The 22500-nt window shown below is 42.1% G+C and overlaps 1 protein-coding gene across 1 annotated transcript; it reads right to left on the reverse strand.

Annotated features, from left to right (window-relative positions):
- Positions 1-15843: 15843 nt before the first annotated feature.
- On the reverse strand, positions 15844-22169 carry LOC309478970 (uncharacterized protein; the record flags this gene model as incomplete). Its single annotated transcript, XM_082142816.1, has 3 exons — positions 21794-22169; positions 20109-21593; positions 15844-15887 (listed from the first exon to the last, which is right to left on the reverse strand). The coding sequence occupies exons 2-3, from the start codon at positions 21535-21537 to the stop codon at positions 15844-15846; spliced, it is 1473 nt and encodes a 490-aa protein (XP_081998942.1). The 5' UTR covers positions 21538-21593; positions 21794-22169.
- Between the last annotated feature and the right edge of the window lie 331 nt (positions 22170-22500).

Below are 22500 nucleotides of genomic sequence, written 5' to 3' on the forward strand. Positions count from 1 at the left end.
ACCGGCGTATAGCATTTAGACAGGAATCAGTGTCTAGTGAAGAAGCAACTTCGATGTGCACTGCACGAATTGCTAAGCAAGTGAATATAACGCCATATTTCTTGACATGGGTTCTTCCACGTTTAACCATGAATGGTCCAAAGTAATCTACACCTACTCTGGTAAAAGGTGGATCATCTGGCAACACCCTGTCTGATGGTAAGTCTGCCATTATTTGTTTTCCTGTTGAGGAATGTAAACGACGACAGATAACACATCTTGCCAGCATTTTTCTGATTGCAGATTTGGCACCAGGTATCCAGTATTTCTGTTGCAGTGTTGAAATCATGTGATTTCTACCACCGTGTCCTGTTTTCTCATGAACATTCTGGAGGATTAGGTTAGTGACATGAAGATCCTTTGGTATAAGCATAGGTCGCTTACTTTCTTCTGGCATAGCAGCATTGCTAAGTCTTCCACCAACATGTAAAACTCCATTATGCAACTGGGGGTTTAATCTGTAGATCGAACTGCCTCTCTTTGTGGCATGTCCACTTTGCAGTGCTGAAATCTCCTCAGTGAACTTCTCTCTTTGACAGTATTTCACAATTTCAAGCTCAGCCTCTTTCAAATCATCAGCAGAAATGTTGCTTCCTTTCCATTTGGCTTTAAACTCTACCATCCTTTTGTCCACAAGTTGCTTGCTTTTGCTTGAGTTGGTTAAAGTCTCTGCAGCAGTAAGAGTCTTTCTCTTTTGCGCAAGTTCCAACAGCATAGTTTTCAATTTTAGCATCCACGCTACAATGCGCTGAAGCTTTATCCAAGATGAGAAATGATTCATCAGTTGTCTAACTGAACTGTTATTTTGTTGGGCTTGTATTGAATTGACCAACACTGACCTCTTGATCTCTGGATCATCTGCAGATATCATCATTTGGTCCATGTTCTTTGGCCACTCATCTGTGAATTCGTAAAGAAATTCTGGGCCTGAAATCCATTCTTCATTTTGCAAGAAAGTGTTAACCTTCTGCCCTCTCGAGGCGCAATCTGCTGGATTTGAGGCAGTATCGACATAGTTCCATTGTTCAATCTTTGAGACTTTTAGAATATTTGTGACTCTGTTTGCCACAAATGTTCTGAACCTTGTGCTCTCGTTTCTGAGATATTTAAGCACAACTGTGCTGTCTGTCCAGTAAACTGAAGGTTTAAGTTTCAGTTGTAGTTCTCTTTGTAACATCAGATCCATTTTTGTGGCAACTGTTGCAGCTGTCAGTTCCATTCGTGGAATTGTAGGTCTTTTTAGAGGGGCAACCCTAGCCTTCCCCATCATCAATGCACAGTGCACTTGATCCTGATGATTACGTAGAAGAAGATAACTTGCTGTACCATACGCATCCTCACTCGCATCTGCGAAGTGATGTAGCTGTGCCTCAACAGCTTCTCCAAACCCTGCTGGTCTAATGCATCTATTCACCTTGAACTCTTCAAGTTGATGTATCCCATTGAGCCAGTCCGTCCAACTTTGTTTTACTTGCTCTGGAAGATCATCATCCCATCCTATTTTCAGTCTACATAAGTCCTGCAGGATCATCTTTGCTGGTAAAACTACAGGTGCAAGTAACCCCAATGGGTCATAGATAGAACTGACAATCGAGAGCAATCCTCTTCGAGTGAGTGGACGATCTTTAATGACTATTTTGAATTGAAATGTGTCTGACTCAACATTCCAATGGATGCCCAATGCTCTTTCGATTGGCAGTGTTTCCTGGTCAAGGTCCAAGTTTTTCACTCCATCAGCTCGTTCATTCTCAGGGATAGCTGTTAAAACAGCACGACTGTTGCTTGTCCACTTAACCAAGCGGAAACCTCCTTTGGAACATATTGCTCGTAGACCATGATACAGCTCTATGGCTTGTGTCTCAGTAGCTGTGGACTTTAAACAGTCATCTACATAAAAATTTCGTAAAACAGCATCAACAACGTCAGCTTTGAATAATGTGCTATGATCTTCAGCACACTTCCTCAAAGCAAAGCAGGCGCAGCTGGGCGAAGAAGTAGCGCCAAACAAGTGGACAACCATTTTGTGTTCCACCAAGTCTCCATTATAATTTCCGTGAGGCCACCACAGGAACCTTAAAAGATTTGAATCCTCTTCATGGACGCGAACTTGGTGGAACATAGCTTCCACATCTGCCATAATAGCGATACTTTCCTGTCTGAATCTTGTAATGACACCGACAAGATTACTTGTGAGGTTAGGGCCTTGTAAAAGTTGTTGGTTCAACGACATCCCTTGAAAAGATGCCCCACAATCGAAAACAACTCTCAGTTTTTGTTTGACGGGATGGTACACACCATGATGAGGTATGTACCATATGTTGTCATCTGTTTGCTTGTGATTGTCTTCTGTCAGCTTAACAGCATAGTCATTTTTGATGAGACTGTTCATGAAAGACGTATACTCTTTGTGGAACTCAGGATTTTTGATGAATTTTCTTTTCAAATTCAGAGCCCGTTGTTCAGCCACCACTCGATTATTCGGCATCTGAATAGCCTTGTTCTTCAAAGGCAGGCACAAGCTGTAATGACCATATTCAAGTTTAGCTGACTCAGACATCATTTTCATAAATCGGTGGTCTTCCTTGGACATTTCCAGCTGATCATCCTTTTCTGCTTCAGGAAAATCCTGTTTGAATTGCTGTTGCCACAAGTCTTCTAATCTGGCTACTGATATGCGGTTTACAGATACTTGAACATTCCTTCCTTTTCTTGTGACATGATTACTGTTCCTGAGGGGTCCATTAACTGTCCAGCCCAACTTGGTTCTTACTGCAAAAGGTCCATTGTCTTTACTACTAATAACTTGCCAAGGCTCCATGACTTCAGGCACATTAGCTCCTATTAGCAATCCGATTTCTGCTTTGATGCTAGGTAGACAAACCTCTTTAAGATATGGCCATCTCTCCAAATCCCTTTGCTGTGGAATGTTACCCTTGTGAACTGGAATTGTTCTCTGTGTGAAAACATCTGGAAGTTGAATGAATTTATCATCATCTAGCCTACTAATCTCCAACCCAGACACTATATGAGTTTTGACTTGTTTTTCATCCCCCATTGTTCTCAGAAGTATATCAGTCTTTCTTCCATTCACATTCAGTTCAGACATCAAAGCTTCTGTACAAAAAGTATCTGAACTACCTTGGTCGAGAAAGGCATACGTTTTGACCAGATGCGTACCTTTCATTGTCTTGACCTGTACAGGAACAATTGACAATGTACAGTCATTCTCACAAAAATCTATGCCTTCACTGGTGTCCTTTTCTGCACAGATCAATGCACTTGTGACAGACTGTCTATCACAGTGATCCATTTTGTCTTTCTGAGGATGTGCAGTTTCCTTTGGTTTCATATGCAGTATGGTTGGATGAGGCAAAGAACATTCACTGCAGCTAAGTCTTTCTTTGCATTGTTTACTCATGTGACCATGCTTTAAACAGCCAAAACACAAGCCCTTGCTTCGCAAAAAGTCAATTTTCTCCTGATGTGTCTTGCTTCTCAAACTTCTACAAGATTCCAGGTTGTGTTGCAGTCCTTTACAAAGAAGACATGATTTATTCTGGCTGCTTGGATGTTTATTTTGTGATCCTTGAACTGAAAGTCTCTCGTCATCTTCAACCTTTTTGTCAATTGGTACAGCACTAGTCGTGAAGACCCTTTTTGTTACAGCCTTTTTATAAGCACTTGCTTCTGCATGTAACTTATCTTGTCCTTTAGTTGTTGAACTATCCTTTATGTCTCCAAAAACTGGATGAAGAGAAATCTTAGCTTGCTTGCTAATAAAATCAACTAAATCTTTGAACTTCACTCGAGCATTTTGCTTCTCTTGAATTTCACATGCCACAGATCGCCATTTTTCTCTTAATTTATATGGAAGCTTTAACACAATGGCTCTCAGATTTGCTGCGTTATCCATTTCTTCCATGTAAGTGTTATCTGACATTGCATTGCAGCATCCTGACAGAAACAATGAAAAGGAGTGAAGTGCTTCTCCGTCTTCAGGTTTGATAGAGGGCCAATGTAGAGCTTTGTTCATATATGCTACTGCAATCTGATACTCATTTCCAAAATTCTCTCTCAGAAGCTGCTTTGCCTTAAGATAGCCTTCAGCTGGGTTCATATGTAGACAACTACGAATCAACTCCTTTGGCTTTCCAGTTGTGTACTGTTCCATGAAGTACAAACGGTCCTTATCATAATCCGTACGATCTTCAACACCATGTTCGAAGGCCCGAATAAACAGCTTATATTCAAGAGGATCACCTTTGAAAATGGGTATGTCGACTGAAGGAAGCATGGACATTTTTTGATGCTTCACTAAGCACTCAGTGATATTGGCTTGCCGCTCCATGGCATTACACAATGTATCAACTACATCTCCCTCTCTACTTGAAGAAAGCTCTCTTGGTATGGTGTTGTTAGTTGACTGCGGCCATAGAGGTTGAAACACATTATCAAGCAGACTTTCCTGTTTCAGTTCATCTTCATGAGATGTTATTCTACCTGTCTCCAAATCTATTTCTTTGTTACATACAGATGATGACCGACTGCTTTCATATTGCTTAATAACTTTCATTTTTGCATCAGAAGCTGCAAGTTCTACTTCTAGCTCAAATTCCTCTCTTTTAGCCTTTAGTTCTGCTTCTTCTCGTTCAATAGCTTGTTTCTTCTTCAATGCAGCATGTTTTACGAGTAGTGCAGCTCTTTCTACTTCAGCAGCTATACGTGCAGAAGAAGTTGTAGAAGCTGTAGATCTGCCATCTACTGATCCATGTTTATTATGTTTCTTACTTGAAGTCACTGACACAGAAGAAATGCTATCTTCAGGATTCACTTCTAGATCACACTGTATCGCTTGTTTAGCATTTTCTGCAATCTGTTTCATCCACTTGTTGACCGCATTAATGAATCTTTCACATGAGAAGGCTCTTGGTTCAAACCATGTATGCTGGTCCTTTGCATAGTCTTCTTCAGACATAAATTCCTGAATTTCATGATTCAACTGACAGAAATCTTTATGCAAATCTTTGTATTCCGTTTCAAATTTAGTTTGAACAGTTTCAACATGTGCAGTATCATCCATAAGTTGTTCAATTTCCTTAGATTTACTTGTGAGCTGAGATAGTTTCGTTTTCCTTGATTGCACAAGTCTTTGCAACCTTTCTTCCTTTGCTTTCTCAGTCATTTTTACTGATCTTTTAGCACGAGTGCAATCCTCAGTTCTTTTCATAATATCACAGTCCTCCTTGCCCTTATATTATTTATTGAACTGTTCAGTCACGTTTAAATTTTTACCTCAGAAATCCTCCTGGAACAACGCCGTTAAATCGCGACTAGATAATCGCGCTCCTCTGAGGTAATCCTAGCACATCCTTTTCCAACGAAACTCCACCTGGCATACACTTCAAGATCCATTGTTCCTTAAAATATCCATATATCTTAATTTCAAACACGTCCTTATCCATCTGGAGTTAGTTTTCTTTACTATTGTGAATGCGCATCGCAGAATTTTCAGTCAACTCGCTCCGTGTCCAGTAATAACAATCCACATACACCGTTTCTTCATGTAAAATCTTCCTTTAATTCACACTCGTTAGAAAATCAAACAAAATAAAAGAAAATAAACAAATTATAATTTTAAATCCTAAATATCACGGATGCGCCTACATTCAAAACTGTGCGACTCCCCTCTCTATTTCCTAAAGGACGAACAACCGCATCTCTTACAGTCGCAATTCTTAAAGGGCCAGTGCAAAATTTTAACATATAACATATTTCAATGTAAATATAGAGAATTATGTATCTAAATAGTACACACAAATAAAGAAAGTTTACAATCAAACACAAATATTCAAATACTGAAATGCAACACCTAATATTCAATAATTGTCACTGAACATAAGCAAATTAGGCTCCTACACTCATGTTTGCAATCACCTTTTTAACTTTATCACAAGATACCTCTTTAATATAAAACAAGCCTGTGTGAGCATTGTCAAACTCTTCAAGAGATGACTCGGTAAAATTACTTGCTAATTCTTGAACGGAATTGATAAAAAAAGTATTAAAAACATTTGCAATAGCCTCATTACTATGAATCAAATTATGACAAACTTTAAGACCATTTATTTTTAAGTGTTTTCGTCTGCTTGAATTGGTTATTCTATTTATGTGTTGCCACAATTTAGAACTATTTCCACTGGCTTCTTCGATTAGTTTAGAGAAATAATTAGTCTTGGCCTTTCGCAACTCTGATACTACTTTATTCCTCAATCCCGTATAAATAAGGTGGTCAGTATTCATTTTTGTTATTAAAGACTTTTTAAGAGCAATATCTCGCCTTTTAATAATCTGAAGGATGTCACTATTAAACCATGGAAGAGAAAGTTTCTTAGATGTTTTTTTTTCCAGGTTTTTGTGTATTTACTTATTAGATCCCTTAACACATAGTTGAAATTGCTTGCACTGTAGTTTAAATCTGTTTCTTTAATTACCTTTTCCCAATTAACTTCCTTTAAATCATGTTAAAAATTTGCTTCTTTAGACTTTAGACTGAATTTTCTATATTGTTATGGTGAAGTAGACGTTTTTTTGTTAGTTTTCTCACAATCAGTGTCATGTTATGGTCTGAAAGGCCAGTAATGAGATAATATGTTTTTGTTACTCTCTCTGGCCTGTTAGTGAAAATCAGGTCTATAAGAGTTTCACTCTTTCTAGTGATTCGAGTGGGTCTGTCAATCAGCTGTTTGAATTTAAATTTCTCCATTGTTGACTTTAATTGTAGTTTGCCACTTTTAACCATCCACTTAATGTTAAAGTCCCCAAATATCATATCACAACGATTGTCTACGAGAGAAAGAAGATTTTTCAGTTCGTTGTAAAAATTCACATCATGACATGGAGGATTATAAAGCACAACTATGTTAAATTTCATGTTTGGAAAAAGAATTACATTCAAACCCAAGCACTCCATATTCATTTAAAATGCTCCCTGATATAAATTAGAACACCCCCTCCCCTTCCTTTGGCCCTATCTCTCCTATAGCAAGTATATTCTGGTATATTAATTAAGTCAGTAGGAACATTATGATTCAGCCAAGTCTCAGATATACACAAAAAATCTAAATTAGAATCAATAAGTAAATTATGTATCTGGTCTATTTTTGGCAGTATGCTTCTTAAATTTATATGTCCTCCCAATATTCCTTTTTTTTTTTTTTTTCAGAGTTCCAGATGATTCTAGCATGATTAACAGTTTGGAAGAGTCTTGAGTCTTGAATTAGAGGACAATACTCCACATATTCACAAGACGTACTGAAATATAGTCAGCATATAAACAAACACTTTCTTACAAAAATATATGTCTTTTTTATTTATTATAAGAATGGTTTTATATCAAATTCTTCATTAAGACCATGAGGAGCCATTGTATTTAAAAAGTGAATCCAAAAAGTTTCCAGTTGGAGAATAATAATGATCATAATCACCTCCTCCAGATGGTTTGTTGACCTGCTCCACCCCAATATATCTGAGGGCGCTAACATTATGCCCAGCTAGTTTAAAATGAGCGGCGACTGGACTACGCTCATCCCCTGTTCTAATGGTACTTCTATGCTCACTAATTCTAGTTCGTAGTGCTCTCGTTGTTTTGCCCACATACTGTATGCTAAGCCACAAGGGCAACGAATTACATAAATAACATGTGTAGTGCTGCATGTAATGACACTGCGAATGGATAATGTCCTGCCAGTGTGCGGATGATTAAAATTTTTGCATTTACAGGTATGCATGTACGAACACTGGGCACAACTACCACATCTATAGTTGCCATCTGGCATACTAAGGAAAGACGTTGTGGGTTGTGGACGTATATCATTTTTGAACTAGATGGTCTTTTAAGGGGCACGTTTAAAAACAAGCTTAGGTTTTTCTGGAAAGACTCTGATTAGTTTAGGGTCCGAATCAATAATGTGCCAATGTTTGTAAACAGATTTTCTAAATTCTGACACAAGTGGAGAATACCTTACGCAACAAAGAGGGGACTTGTTTGGATTTTTAGTACGCTTTTTTGATCGAAGACATTCATCTTGTGTTATCTGATCAAATCGTTTTTTGGCCGAATCAACCCAATCTTGTTTATAACCTCTATTGAGGAATCTTTCTGTCAAGTCCACAGCCTGCATTGAGTAAGATGTATTATCAATACATATTCTCCGTTCACGATTAAACTGACTGATCGGAAGACTTTTGACCAACGACCTGGGATGAAAACTGTCCCCATGCAATATAGTATTGCGATCCGTGGGCTTACGAAAAAGATCAGTTTTTATGGTCGTGCCATCTTTATATACCTGAATATCCAGGAAACTGATTCGATATTTATCATATTATTCCAAAGTAAATTTCAGATGTTCATTACAAGAGTTAAGATACTCATTAGTTCATCTGATGTGCAGTCAATAATCAGAAAAATATCATTGATAAACCGCTTATTGAATAAGATCTTGGAATAGAATGGATTTCTCTAATGCAGCACAAATCGGTTTTCAAAAAGACCCATATATAAGCAGGGTCGAAACGTTAATTTTTTTATTAAATATGGGAGCACATCACATTTTTTTCCACTTTGTTAGTTCCTTTTGTCCTGCACCTGCCAGAGGGTGGGATGTGCACACAATTACTTTTTTAATTATAAAAGTATTTTTTACACATTAATTATTAGTTCATAATTATTCACAAAAATAGGTTTTACAGTATTCGCACCTCATGACATTTTACAACCTGAAATAATCGGTGAAGTGTTTCCTCACATTGCAAGTTAATCAGACTCCTTTCCTGCTTCTTCTTGGGTTGTTTTGCTTTGCTGACTTTTTTTTTTTAAGAGAAGTTGTGGGTCTACTGGTAAGGTAAATGAAACCCCATGGTGCGACAAAAGTCCTTGAAGCATAAATGGTGTGTCTTATCAGCAGTGTACCACGCTTGTCTGATATGACTGTGTGCAGGTCTGCATGGATTGGGAATTGCCTGGTCAAGGTTCATGGTAACGGTAGCAGTAGTAGTGCAAGAGCAGATCTGATTCAAATCATGGGTAGTGTACTAGTGCTAGATATCGTTGGCCATTCATTCAGTTCAGTTTGATTTCAGCTGGTACAGAGCATTAGAAAACGACTTGAACTTAATTTTTTTTGCCAGTGTCTTAGAGGCTGCTGTGTAGAGAGGATATGTTCATAGGTGACTGCTTTTCAACCTTTTATTCATCCACTGTGAGTTTGTCACTAGAAATCTCACTTAATACACTGATATTTTTGACAGAATACTTAGTTTTTAAGTCTGCAAGGTATTGGAACGGCTGTCCCATGACCTCAGGTTCATTTGGCTCATCACTGGCTGTTTTAAGACATTTTCATTTTTGTGCTTTTCCACGCATGGAAATTTTTTTTTCCACGAAAGTGAAGTTGTAGTCCTGTATCATACCTTGAAATTGAGTTTTGTGAAAGGCTTGTGGAGATTAAAATATTTCATGGTAGGCTGACTGGATTTGATCTGCTTCAGTGTATTAAATGTGCCTGGTTGCTCTCTATATCAATTTTATTAAAGCAATAAGGCATCCATGCTTAAAATCGCTTCAACAGTTATAAAATCACTGTAAGGTTACACTTTATTTTACAGTATGTGTACTTACAGTGTAGTTACCAAAGAAAGTACTGGGAATATTAGCTAACTACATCGGTTAGGTTTAGGGATGGGTTCAGGGTTAGTACCTAGTTAAAACCCAGTTATTGTTATTGCTATAATAAGTACATAGTAAGTACATGCGGAACAGGACTGTAAAATAAAGTGCTACCAATCTTTATTTTATAAAACAGTAGCAACAGCATTATAAAAAAATACAACATTCAATTTCTTAATCATAACCATTAGCATATCATAGTTCATGGTTTTGAATGTATATTTGCTATATTGTTTATTTAATAAAAAGGGACTTTTGAAATGTCCCACCCAAACTTCAATTGGAATTACAGTAGTTCAACACATGGTAGATTGGGATTTCATGAGATCTTTAAGTCTCCGTCCTGGTCTAATGTGAACTTCTCTTGTAGTGAAAAAGCATAAATAAAGACTTCTCTCTGCTTAGAAATGTGAAAATTTATGTGTAAGGTCTTTAATTTGCCGGCACAATTAATATGCAATATTCTTACTAACGCATGGCACTTTCCACTGATATTTCCTTCAAATAGCAGTGGTTAAGCTATTTGGAGTCATTCAGACATGTATTAGCTTTATTAAGTGACATGCCTCGGCACCTCTGTACAGTGTAATGAGTGCCGTGTAGAATGGCAGCTAGCCATTGCTTAATTTGTAAATTATGGGGTCCCAGAACAAGGAGCAGTGACAGATATGACAGGTTGGTGGGGGAATTAACTCAACTCATTTGAAAAAAAGTGCCCATTAACAGGTGCATTGAGATAGCATTTCTATACAGTGTTCGTGAAGACTTTCCCTGATGACAGCTTTGCCACGTTAAAAGTAAAAAAACAAAAACATTTTTTTTAAAATATATACTTTTTGGGTGAGATTATGCTAGACAACATTACTAATAATGGTGCATGCTAAGGATAAATGGTGACACTTAATTTTAATGTGACGCAGTAACACGTTACTTACTATACTAATAACAGTAAATTATGCATAATTACAAGTAACTAACATAACTGTAACTCTATAGTAAGTACAAGTAGTTAATTAATATTACTCATAATTACAACTACGTCACCTTAAAATAGTGTAATTGACTAATCATAAACAACTTAGCAACAGCATAGCAATGCACTAAAAACTCCATCAGGTCCACTAAAATATATTCCGGATCCAATTCTGTAAGTGCAGGATCTGGCTTGTCCTGGCAAATATGAAGTCATGCTGCTAGCCGTGCTGGTGCAAAATATAAACGTGATTATTGCTTTCCTTTTGAGTTTTCCCTTTTGTTGTTCTAAATGTTGTTGCGCTTCTACTGATTCCTGTATTAATGGTCACTTCAGAGGGTTACATAGACATGTTTACAAAGATCTCTAAATTGTCGGATTATTGAGTGCAGCTAGCCGAAGTAGTTGGAACACTGGCAAGCTGGATTTCAGAGCAGTGATGGGTGAAAATGAATTTGGTGCATTTGTAGATATATTGAATAGACGCAGTGATCTGGCGTCCTACACTCTTTTACAAGCTGTCCAAAATAATTTAAAGAATCGATGAAATCAAATCTGGCATTTGGTGACTATTAATCCATGTCTATTAGCTCTGTGTTATAGATGTCTCACTAATTAAAATACCTGATTCAACTTAATGCTTGTGTGTTAAAAAAGGAGACATCGAAAACATACTGGGAGGTGGATCTGAGGACTGGAGTTGAGAAACATCTTATATGTAATCAAAAATACATTTATGAAATGACTTGAATGCACATCTTTTACTATATCATTAACATGTTTTTAAAAATTATATATATTTTTTTATTGATGTTATTAGAGGGACATCAATAAAAATGAAAAGAAAGCAGTCTGGTTTAGCTGAACAGGCTTGTCTGAGCTGTTTTTCTAAAGCACGATTTTCCTCTATTTTTTCCTCCACGTTGACCTGTGACCACTGCAAAGTTTCCTTTCCCACCTGTCACTTCGTTTGTTCTTATTGGAGAGTCAAGCGTCTCTCAGAACTAGAGCTAGTTCAAATGTTAAATGCTCTTGAGAGGATTTACCCCACTTTCCTTCCTTTAAGATCCATTCTAAGAGCTGCATTTATTCTAATTCCACCTCTTCATCTTAATAAACCCACTGCCTCTGCACTCCTATGGGGGATTATACAGAAAAAGCCTTATCCAGCCTGCCCTGATCATATACTCATAACACTTCCCCCTATTAACCATTAAGTGTTCCTCCACATTACGTGCCCTCCGGAAGTAGAATGGAAGTAGAATCTTGACCCTCCAAAAGAGGATCAGAGTAGCAGTTGTTCTTCACTTTCTTCATTCCAGACGGCCATGTCATTATGAAAATATTGGAATATTGGAATGCTCAGAAGTTGTAAAATTAGAAGAGCCTTCTTTGTATGCCTTCTTGACTTTGTCGTCAGCTCGCTTTTGTCACTTTAGTTTTCCTTCTTGAGCACTGATTCGCTAATCTGATCAGCCAATCAGAGTTGGTATCGCCAACCAACGACTGCGAATTCAACATTCTCAGTCGACTAAAAAGCCACTGACGGTGATCCGACTAGTGGCATTGGTGCGGATCCTACTCCAAAAACTACCAAACAATCTTAGGCTAGTCTGAGTTGTTTCTCATCAGCAAGATCTCCCTCTGTTTTTCCGCATTGACCTGTGACCACCTCAAAGTTTCCTACCTGTCCCCTCATTTGTTCTTATTGGAGAGTCAAGCATCTCTCTCTCTAGAACTAGAGCTGGTTCAAATGTTAAATGCTCTTGAGAGGAATTACCCCACTTCCCTTCCTTGAAGATCCACTCTACAAGCTCTTGTGTCTAACTAATGTGTTGCATTCATTCTAATTCCACCTCTTCTTCTTAATATCCTACTGTCTCTGTGCTCCTACGGGGGATTACACAGGAGGTGCCTTATCCAGCCTGCCCTGAACATGTTCTCATCCCAGATAGCACTTCCCCCCTATTGACCGTTAAGTGCTCCTTCACGTTACGTGCCCTCTGGAAGTAATAACTTGACCTTCCAAAAGAGGAACACCGTAGCATGCATAGCTGATTCCCTGGCTTTGCTCCTTGCGGGGAGATACGGCTTGCCTCTGATGAACGGCTCTTTGCAGGGCTGCTTTTTTTGTGCAGGTGAGGTAGATTAATAAAGTTTACAGCACATACAAGCTTCATCTATTTATCCCTGACTGCTCGTAATGTTCCTCTCTCCCTCTCCTATTAATCTCTACCTCAGACCGGGCTTGCTTCCTCAACACCACGCTGTGGCTATTCCCATGTTTCATCCTGCTGAGAGCCGTAGCCTTTTCAGAGTCCCTAAAAGATAGCTTTCCTCCCAGCATTCCTCAGCAAGGGGTATGTGTAAGCTATACAGGGAGATGCGCTTCACGGTGTCTGTGTGTGTCCGCCTATGTGACAGTGCTAAATGATCCTCTGTGGTAATACGCTCAGGAGTGATTTGTTCGGGCCCACGGGTATCGATTCCCCAGCTGCCCAAAACTAAACAGAACAAATGTTGAGCCTGGATGAATCCTGACCCATGTGAATAAGAGCAGCGACGGCAGAGAACGGTCTGTTCCACCCATTCATCTCTATCAGAATATTCCCTTCCCTGAACACAGCCCAGAGTGTCATGTCGTTCTTGAGCACTCACACCATTGCTGAAGCCTATAATAATTCAGTTCTGCTCTATGCAACTTAACGAATGCAAACACTTGTTGCTACGCAAGCATATTTCAAAATGTGTTACACAGTCAATGCAAAATGTATCTATATTTTTTTATCAGTATAAGTGAAGTCCTTTCTGTAGTGCTTTATACAATACAGATCGTTTCAAAGCAGCTTCACGGTATAGGAAAATAACAACCAATGATGTAAACTTCAAGTAAAAGAAAGTTTCAAATTCTGCAGTGAAGTAGCTCTACTGAAGACAGTTTCATTAAGATTAATTCAGTTCAGATTTTGATTGTTCACAAGTATATGTTGCATTATCAGCACTGCCACAAGGGCCAGTTTTTACCATTTTTACCACATCTCAAATGATGCATTGTGAAATCTGGTGGATTCGACTGTAGTGGAAATAAAATATTAGTTTTCTAATAAAAATATACCAATCACAAGTAGGCATGTGCCGGTATCAAATTTTCATGCTGCGATTAATTGATTGAGCTTTTATCACGGTATACGGTATTATCACGATATTTTAATTGCTCAAGAGAAACGGATGGATTGGGGGGGATGTAGAAAAAAAACAACTTGCATCACAATAGGTGTAATTGATTGTCAAAACATTTGGTAACTAAACAGAATTTTACACAATTTTCACGATTTCAATTCAATTCTTGGGATTTGATTTCAATCTTGATTCAATATTGACTCTTTGGACAAATATTAGGTAGGCTACAGTAGATAGCCTACATGTTAATTTTTCTCAAGAAAAAAAAATATCTCACATAATGCTGTAAACATACAGAGAGCCCTATCAGCTGGTATTATTAAAGGTTAAAAAATAACTATTTTAATTGTTATAATAACAATTAAGACACAAGTAAAAATATAATACAAATGTAAAATAGTGCACATATTTAGCTAAATACTCCTCTCTATAGCTATTTTTTCTAGTCAACTAACGTGCTGGTCATTAAATGGCTTTCCTGAGGTAAATGTAATGTTCTGTGACATAATTGTTCACCTGCAGCTTTATTGACCTCTTTCCGTGGTTGAAAAACACTGATTGATCGATATTATGTATGAGGCATAAATACCTTTCGGTAAGTTGTACTGTATCTTTAAATAAAAACTAACAGATGATCGGTTTACTTGAACTGAGGCGCTACAGCGATCGGTCACGTCACATTTACAAGCACCAAAACGGTATTTATTGTCTGAATTGCGTAATAAAATGGACAGAACCTGAGAGCTGAGAATTTTTTTCATATCAAAAGTAACCTGCTCTGTCTAGTCTGTCGGTGTCAGTGTCCTCTTTGCTCCGCGATTTTTCTCTGCGTGAGAAAATGGATGCGTGGCGCGAGAGCGTGTGAAAAGTGTAAATTGCGTGAGTCTCACACTGAATGCGTAGAGTTGGCAGCCCTGCTTTTGGAAGGGGGATAAATCGTCGGCAGCGTTCTTCATGCTCAGTGCTTCTTCTCCATGTGAGGATTGTTTACATTAGACTAGAGTGCGCTGCGCAGCATGCACACAGTGCTTCTACATGTGGGGATTGTTTACCTCAGAGTGCGCACGTGTTTCGCGCAGCATATACGCAGTGTTTGTTTAAGCGGTTGATGGAAAATAAGCTAATGCGTTCTATAAATATAAATTCTGATCTATTATTTTTCACGGTATTTTGAAGTGCCCGCGATAACAATATCGTGCATATTCATTACCGCGATTTATCGTATTACCGAATACCGGCACATGTCTAATCACAAGTAAGGCTGGGATAAAGCGGCCTATGGGATATTATGAGAATATAAATATTTAATTATATATATTGTGTAATGTGTTTTATTAATTTATATTGTCTTTTTTTTATGCATTTAGCATTTTATACATTTAGGGTCTTGATATCCGGTTTGTGGATTTTTGTCCAACTATTTGAAATGTTTAATTACAAAAATCTTAAAGGGGTCCTATAATGCCTTTTACGAAGTCTTGATTTAGTTTTTTGGGTGTACTAGAATATGCTTTCATGCTTGTTTGTTCAAAAAACTAATTTTTCACATATTTTACATTACAGCTTCTCTCTGTCCTGAACACGTTGTTTATCTGCGGTTTCGATTAAGCCCCTTCCGAAATAAGAAATGTGCTGTGATTGGTTAGCTGGCCCAGTGTGTTGTGATTGGCAGCGCTTGGCATGTGTTTGGGGAAATGTCCCGTCCCTCCATAACTGTCAGTTTACTGTCAATTTAAACTATTTTTACCAATACATTTCAGTATTATATAAATTATAAATCTAATAATCATAATTTCTTTCGTATCCACAAAATATCTCAAAATCTCCATGAAATCAAAATTGACAATTATATATAATTGTAATTTTGTAATTTTAAACCAATAATTTCCAATTCCTCTTGCAGCTCAGCTCATCTCTTCTCTTCTTATTCTCTGATGACGTGTTTACATGGCATGAGGGCGAGACAACCTGTCAATCACATGAGATCACAGCAATAGCAAACCGCAACTTTTCTTGTTCGAAAAGCCGCTTCACTCAGATATACGTCACAATAGAGAGGAAATGACTAACAAAAGTCCTGTTTCATGCCGACTTTAAAAGAATGTCTGGAGTGTGACTGTGATTTCTGTGGAAGCAGCTCACTAGTTTTCAGAGCGCAGCTCATCTTACAATTTACAAATGCAAGCAGTGCACTCAGTGCAGTACACAGGCAATCGTGGGCATCTGTAGCCTACAGTTATTCATCTGAATTTTTTTTTGGGAGGGGGGTGTTTAAACAGAACTGGCAAATCTGGCCGCATTTGTATTCAAAGCCACAGGTTACCTGCTTCAAGCTACAGTCAAACTGACAGACGAGCCACACTTTCTAAATCAAGGACGTGCGACTAAGCGCTTGAGTCTGCTCAGCTTTGATTCACAGTTATTTCCAGCTGTTCACAAGCCTGAGGATGGTGTGGAGATGTGTGTGACAGATGTGCTAGCAAAAGTATAATGAGCGCAGATTTGTACCAATGAAATTGCTGAATCACAATGAGCTTCAATCTAAAACCCCAACAGGTTTTTGTAGACTTTAATGAAGACAGGCAGTAGGTGATGAGTTGCCACTGATACCGGCTGATTTACATACTTCTCTGCTGAAATGAAACAAGATTAGGTTTCAGCTTCAGAGTCCCTATGATTTTGATATCACTGGGAAAGTGCTGTTTTAGGGCTGTTTTGTTGCGGACCCGTTTGACATCAATCGTTTTGTGAACTCTGGTGCAGTTCTGAAATGATCCACATAATAAAAATGTATTTTTTGAGCTGGAGAAAAAAATAACTGAAGTTTGTCTCTCTGGGTGTGTCTGATTGAAAAGTTTTCTAGAGTCATAAGCCCTGCAGTGAACAGGACACAAACAGAACAGGTCCATTCCACCTCTGAGCGATTATTACATGGACATTAGGTTGTTTTTCCCTCCTTTCTTCCTTGTAAATATGTTTTTCAGTCGTTTCTTGAAAATGGCTAAAGACTCATCAGCTCAGGTTGAGTTAGGTAGGTCATTCCACCAGCAGGGAACAGTTAGGGTAAAGGTCCGTGAAAGAGATTTTGTGCCTCTTTTGGATAGCACCTCATGGCACCGTTCACTTGCAGAATTCAAGATTTTGGAGGGCACATAGGTTTGAATTAGTGAGTCTAGGTATAGGGGTGTAGAGCCAGTGGTTGTTTTGTAGGCAAACATCAGTGCCTTGAATTTGATGTGAGCGGCAAATTGTGCAAGTTTATGAGGAGAGGTGTGACGTGTGCTCTCTTCGGCTGATTAAAGACCACTCTTGCTGCAGCATTCTGGATCAGTTGCATGGTGGAAGGCCTGCAAAGAGAGCATTACAGTAGTCCAGTCTGGATAGAACAAGAGCTTGGACAAGGAGTTGTGGAGCATGCTCTCATAGGAAGGGACTGATCTTCTTAATGTTGTGTAGAGAAAATCTGCAGGACCTGGCAGTTCTAGCAATGTGGTCTGTAAAGTTCAACTAATCATCAATCACAACGTACTCGGTTACTAACGTAACCTCGGTTCTCTCTAGAAGAGGGAACGAGTACTGCGTAAGATATCTTACGCTAGGGGAAAATCCTTTTCCGCGAGATATTGAAGCCAAAAATTATCCTTAATTTTGTAATAATGCAAAACGCGTTGCAGCAGCAATGCAGACATAGGCAAGACAGCTCGCGCGCCTATTGGCTGCTCTGCGGCAACTGCAGCAGCCTATCGAGCGAGGCCTGGCGTGACGTCAGACCCAATCAGGGCACTTCGCGCCCGCTGCGTCACGTCCCGCCGAAATGGCCGTGGTCTAGGCCTATAAATATCGCTCGCAGGCAGCTATTATCTGGTTTTTCATCATCGAAGCAACCAGAGCGTGTGCATGCACGGCAAGATACGCAGTACTCGTTCCCTCTTCTAGAGAGAACCGAGGTTACGTTAGTAACCGAGTACGTTCTCTTACGAGAGGTCTCTCGTACTGCGTAAGATATCTTACGCTAGGGGACCCAATGTAAAACGCCGTGCATGCTGAGATCTGACACCAAAGACCCAAGGGCGAAAGCCCGGGGTACATATAGTGCACAATCACTCAGGGAACTCACAGGGAGTCCGGGAAGAGGGAGGGGTGCAGCCTCACTTTTCCACATATAGTAGCGTCGATGGGACGCGAATTTCATCTTACAGACAGGGCGGGGTACGGCCTGAACTGATGGGGAAAATGTGGGTCTTACACAGTTTGCCCAGCTTTATACTGTCGAACATTGAGCTGTGCTCAGCAGACGCAGCATTCTGAGCTGATAGCATCAGGTCAGATAATACTGGTAAATTTAGACCGACAGCAGCCTGGCCTGCAGGGCGGGAACCTCTAGGTTATAAAACCTTATAAATGTAGACGGGGAGGCCCAGCCTGCCGCCATACAAATATCTTGCAAGGCAATCCCACTTGACCAGGCCCACGAAGAGGCCATGCCTCTCGTGGAGTGCGCTCTGACACCCAATGGGCACTGCATGCCCTTGGAGGCGTATGCCAGCGCTATAGCATCAACTATCCATCTGGATAGGCTCTGTTTCGACGCGGCTAGTCCCTTAGAACGTCCGCTAAACGAAACAAAAAGCTGCTCCGTCTGTCTGAAAACAGACGAGCGAGACACATAAGCTCGTAATGCCCTGACTGGGCAAAGGAGGCTCGCGTCTCTTTCCTCATCAGGGACCGGTAGGGCTGACAGGGAGATAACCTGCGCCCTAAACGGTGTGTTGAGGGATTTTGGAACATAACCGTGCTTAGGTTTGAGTATAACTTTTGAGTCATTGGGCCCAAACTCCATGATCCCCTATGCGCTTCACTGAAGCGAGAGCCAGCAAAAACACCGTCTTGAAAGACAGGTGTTTCAAATCGATTGACTGTAAAGGCTCAAATGGCGCACCTTTCATGGCTTCCAGAACCGTAGAAAGGTCCCATACGGGGACTGAGGGAGGTCTGGGAGGATTCAGTCTCTTAGCCCCTCTAAGGAAGCGGATGACTAAATCGTTCCTTCCTATTGACTGACCAAGCGTTGTTTCTGAGAACGCTGCTATAGCCGCCACATAAACTTTGAGCGTGGAGGGGGCCCTGCCCCCATCCAACAGCTCTTGTAGGAAGGAAAGCACCTCCGTCACACCACAGTTTGTGGGTGACACACCACGGGCTGTGCACCAGCCCGAAAACACCGACCATTTCGAAGAATAGAGTCGTCTTGTAGACGGAGCTCTAGCCTGCGTGATCGTGTTTAATACTCCTTTAGGGAGTCCAACATGTACCCGTTGATGGCCCAGACATGAAGGGACCATAGTTCCGGGTGAGGATGCCAGATCGAGCCGCGGGCCTGTGAGAGGAGATCTCTCCTCATTGGTACTGGCCACGGGGCAGTACTTGCTAACTGCATCACGACTGGGAACCAAGGTTGGTTTTTCCAGAACGGTGCTACCAGCAGTACTGAGCATCCTTCTTCCCTGATCCGTTCTATCACCTGAGGCAGGAGAGAGACGGGGGGAAAAGCATAGAGCGGGCGGCGGGGCCACACATGGGCCAGCGCGCTCCTGCTCTTGGAGAAAAATTCTTGACAGTGAGCGTTTTCTTGAGACGCAAACAGGTCCACTTCCGCTCTGCCAAATTTCTTCCACAGCAGATGGACTGTCTGTGGGTGTAGAGACCACTCGCCTGCCGGAACATTGTTCCTGGACAGTCTGTCCGGTCCTATATTCAAGATCCCTGGCACGTGCGCTGCTCTGAGCGAGCGCAGGTTGCACTGAGCCCATACCAGGAGGCGTTCTGCCAGCCTGTACAGTTTCTCGGATCTGATGCCGTCCTGGCGATTTATGTAGGACACCACAGACATGTTGTCCGAACGGACCAAGACGTGGTGACCTTTTATTTGGGGACAAAAACGCGTCAGCGCGTTGTCTACTGCCAGCATTTCGAGGCAGTTTATGTGCAGGAGCTTCTCCCGTTCTGACCACTGGCCGAAGAACGGTCTGCCCTCGAGCAGCGCTCCCCATCCCGAGGTGGACGCGTCCGTGGACACCACTTTCACCCTCGAGGAAGTCCCCAGGCTTACACCTGATTGGTACCAGTCGTTCGCTTTCCAGGGTTTCAGAGCTGTAACGCACTTCTGATTGACCCTGAGGCGAAGCAAACGGGTGCCCACGCTTCGCGTGGGACTCGCGCTTTCAGCCAAAACTGCAGCGGGCGCATGCGGAGCAGACCCAGCTGGAGCACTGACGATGCTGAGGCCATGAGACCTAGCATCTTCTGAAATCTCTTGAGCGGGACAGACGCGCCGCAGCGAAAAGAGTTCGCTGTGCGTCGAATGTCTACCGCGCGCTGTTGTGATAGTCGCGCTATCATGGATAGTGAGTCCAGTTCTGTGCCCAGGAAAGATATTTTCTGACTGGGTGACAGGGAGCTCTTCGCCCAATTGACACTCAGACCCAAATCCTCGAGGTGATCGAGTAAAATGGTCGTGTGTTCTATGAGCACTGCGCGAGATTGCGCTAGAATCAGCCAATCGTCCAAATAGTTCAGCACTCGCATGCCTCTCATTCTGAGGGGTGCGAGCGCCGCATCCATGCACTTCGTAAATGTACGGGGTGCTAGGGACAAACCGAACGGCAGGACTGTGTACTGATATGCCTGGCCCTCGAAGGCGAATCTCAAATATCGCCTGTGACGTGACGCTATCTGTATTTGAAAATACGCGTCTTTCAGATCTATTGACACAAACCAATCTCCTTGGCGAATCTGCACAAGGATTTGCCTGGTCGTGAGCATCCTGAACTGTCGCTTCACAAGCACTTTGTTCAGTTGCCTTAGATCTAGTATGGGTCTGAGACCCCCGTCTTTTTTCGGTACCAGGAAGTATCTGCTGTATAGCCCTCCTTCGCTCTGAACTTGAGAGAGAGGCTCTATGGCCCCTTTGCTCAATAGTTTCGTCACTTCGGCTCGAAGTAGATGTGCCACTTCTGTTTTTACCGTGGTCTCGACGCGCGCCACATAGCGGCGAGGGCGTCGGCGAAACTGCAGCGAATAGCCTCTTTCTATAATGTTCAGCACCCACTTTGAAACCCCGGGTAGCTTTGCCCATGCGTCTGCATGGATAGCTAGGGGTTGAATACGAAGCGCGCTCCGCTCGCTCAGCGATGGAGAAGCTTCGGTGTGCTGTAACACAAGCGTGGCGCTCGTGACATTTGAGGCATGGGGCGCGCTGATGACAGCGGGCAGATTGCCCGCGCTCGACTCCTCTGCGGTGGTTAACCGCGAGGGGGAGGGCTGGGCGGTTCCCGTGGGAACTGTCATGTCTATGTGTGGATGTGGGCGCGGGACAGCGGGCACATTTATCACACCGAAAGCATCGTTCGCTTGCGTGAAGCGAGTGCACGTTGGTTTCGTTTTTACAGAGACCGTGAGACATGCATAACGTGGTGTTAGTGGGCACTGGGTAGTGGGCACGTTCACCATGTTTGAAGCGCAACCGATCTGAGTCGGTTTTATGTGCGCGAGCCCTGTGTGACAGGCTGTGCTTGTGTGTAGGGATGGGCACTGGGCAGTGGGCATTCTTACTACACATGAAACACCATCGGCCGTGGCCGGGACACCAGAAAATACACTCTTTTGGGGATTTATCTGGGTAGCCGTGAAAACGGCATTTGTGTGCAGGCAAGCGTGTGACAGAACCGACTTGTTGGCTGCAGAAAACACTGGAACAGTCACATTTTCTGGAACTGGACGAGCGAATAGCTTTGGTGTGAGTCCGGCCGCAGCGGGACTGGAACACCGTCGTTTTCCTAGCTGTGCTAGGACGACTTCGGTGCCTCGGGCTTCACCGTGATCCTAGGTCGCGAGCCACGTCCTGCGGGGCGGCGACCGGATGAGCGGGAGCGCGGTCTCGCGCTTCTGGCCTGGCGGCGCTGTGAAGTGGAGGCAGTGGACGGTGGCTGTGGCTGTGAGCTCTGAGCAGACGGTTTCGCACGGCCTGCTGCAGAGCTGGAGTGCTTCGGGAGGAAGTGCTTCATAGCCTGAGACGCTTTCTGTACCTCTGCGAATCTCTCCGCGAAGTCCTTGACGGAGGATCCAAAGAGGCCTGTGGCGGAAAGCGGGGCGTCGAGGAACGCGGTGCGTTCAGACTCGGCCATTTCCGAGAGCGTCAGCCAAAGATGTCTCTCAGACACGGTGAGAGAAGCCATAGTCCGTCCAATGGCTTGTGCTACGGACTTAGTAGCACGAAGAGCGAGGTCCGTGGCACTCCTTAAGTCCGGCACGCAGATCGCGTCAGGTCCTTCCTCATCCAGCTTACGGAGGAGATCGGCCTGGAAGATCTGGAGCGTTGCCATGGTGTGCAACGCTGACGCAGCTTGCCCGGTGGCGGAGAAAGCGCGGCGGAGCAGGCTTGACGTCGTGTGGCAAGCTTTAGAGGGCAGGGCCGGCTTAGCGCGCCGTCCAGCGGAGGGCGGGCATAAGTGGGCCGCTATCGCCTCTTCAACCGGCGGCAGCGAGAGGTATCCTTTGTTCTTGGCATCGTCAACGGCGGAGA

Source organism: Leuciscus leuciscus, assembly GCF_965113295.1.
Source record: "Leuciscus leuciscus genome assembly, chromosome: 17".
In the NCBI taxonomy this organism is placed as follows: domain Eukaryota; kingdom Metazoa; phylum Chordata; class Actinopteri; order Cypriniformes; family Leuciscidae; genus Leuciscus; species Leuciscus leuciscus.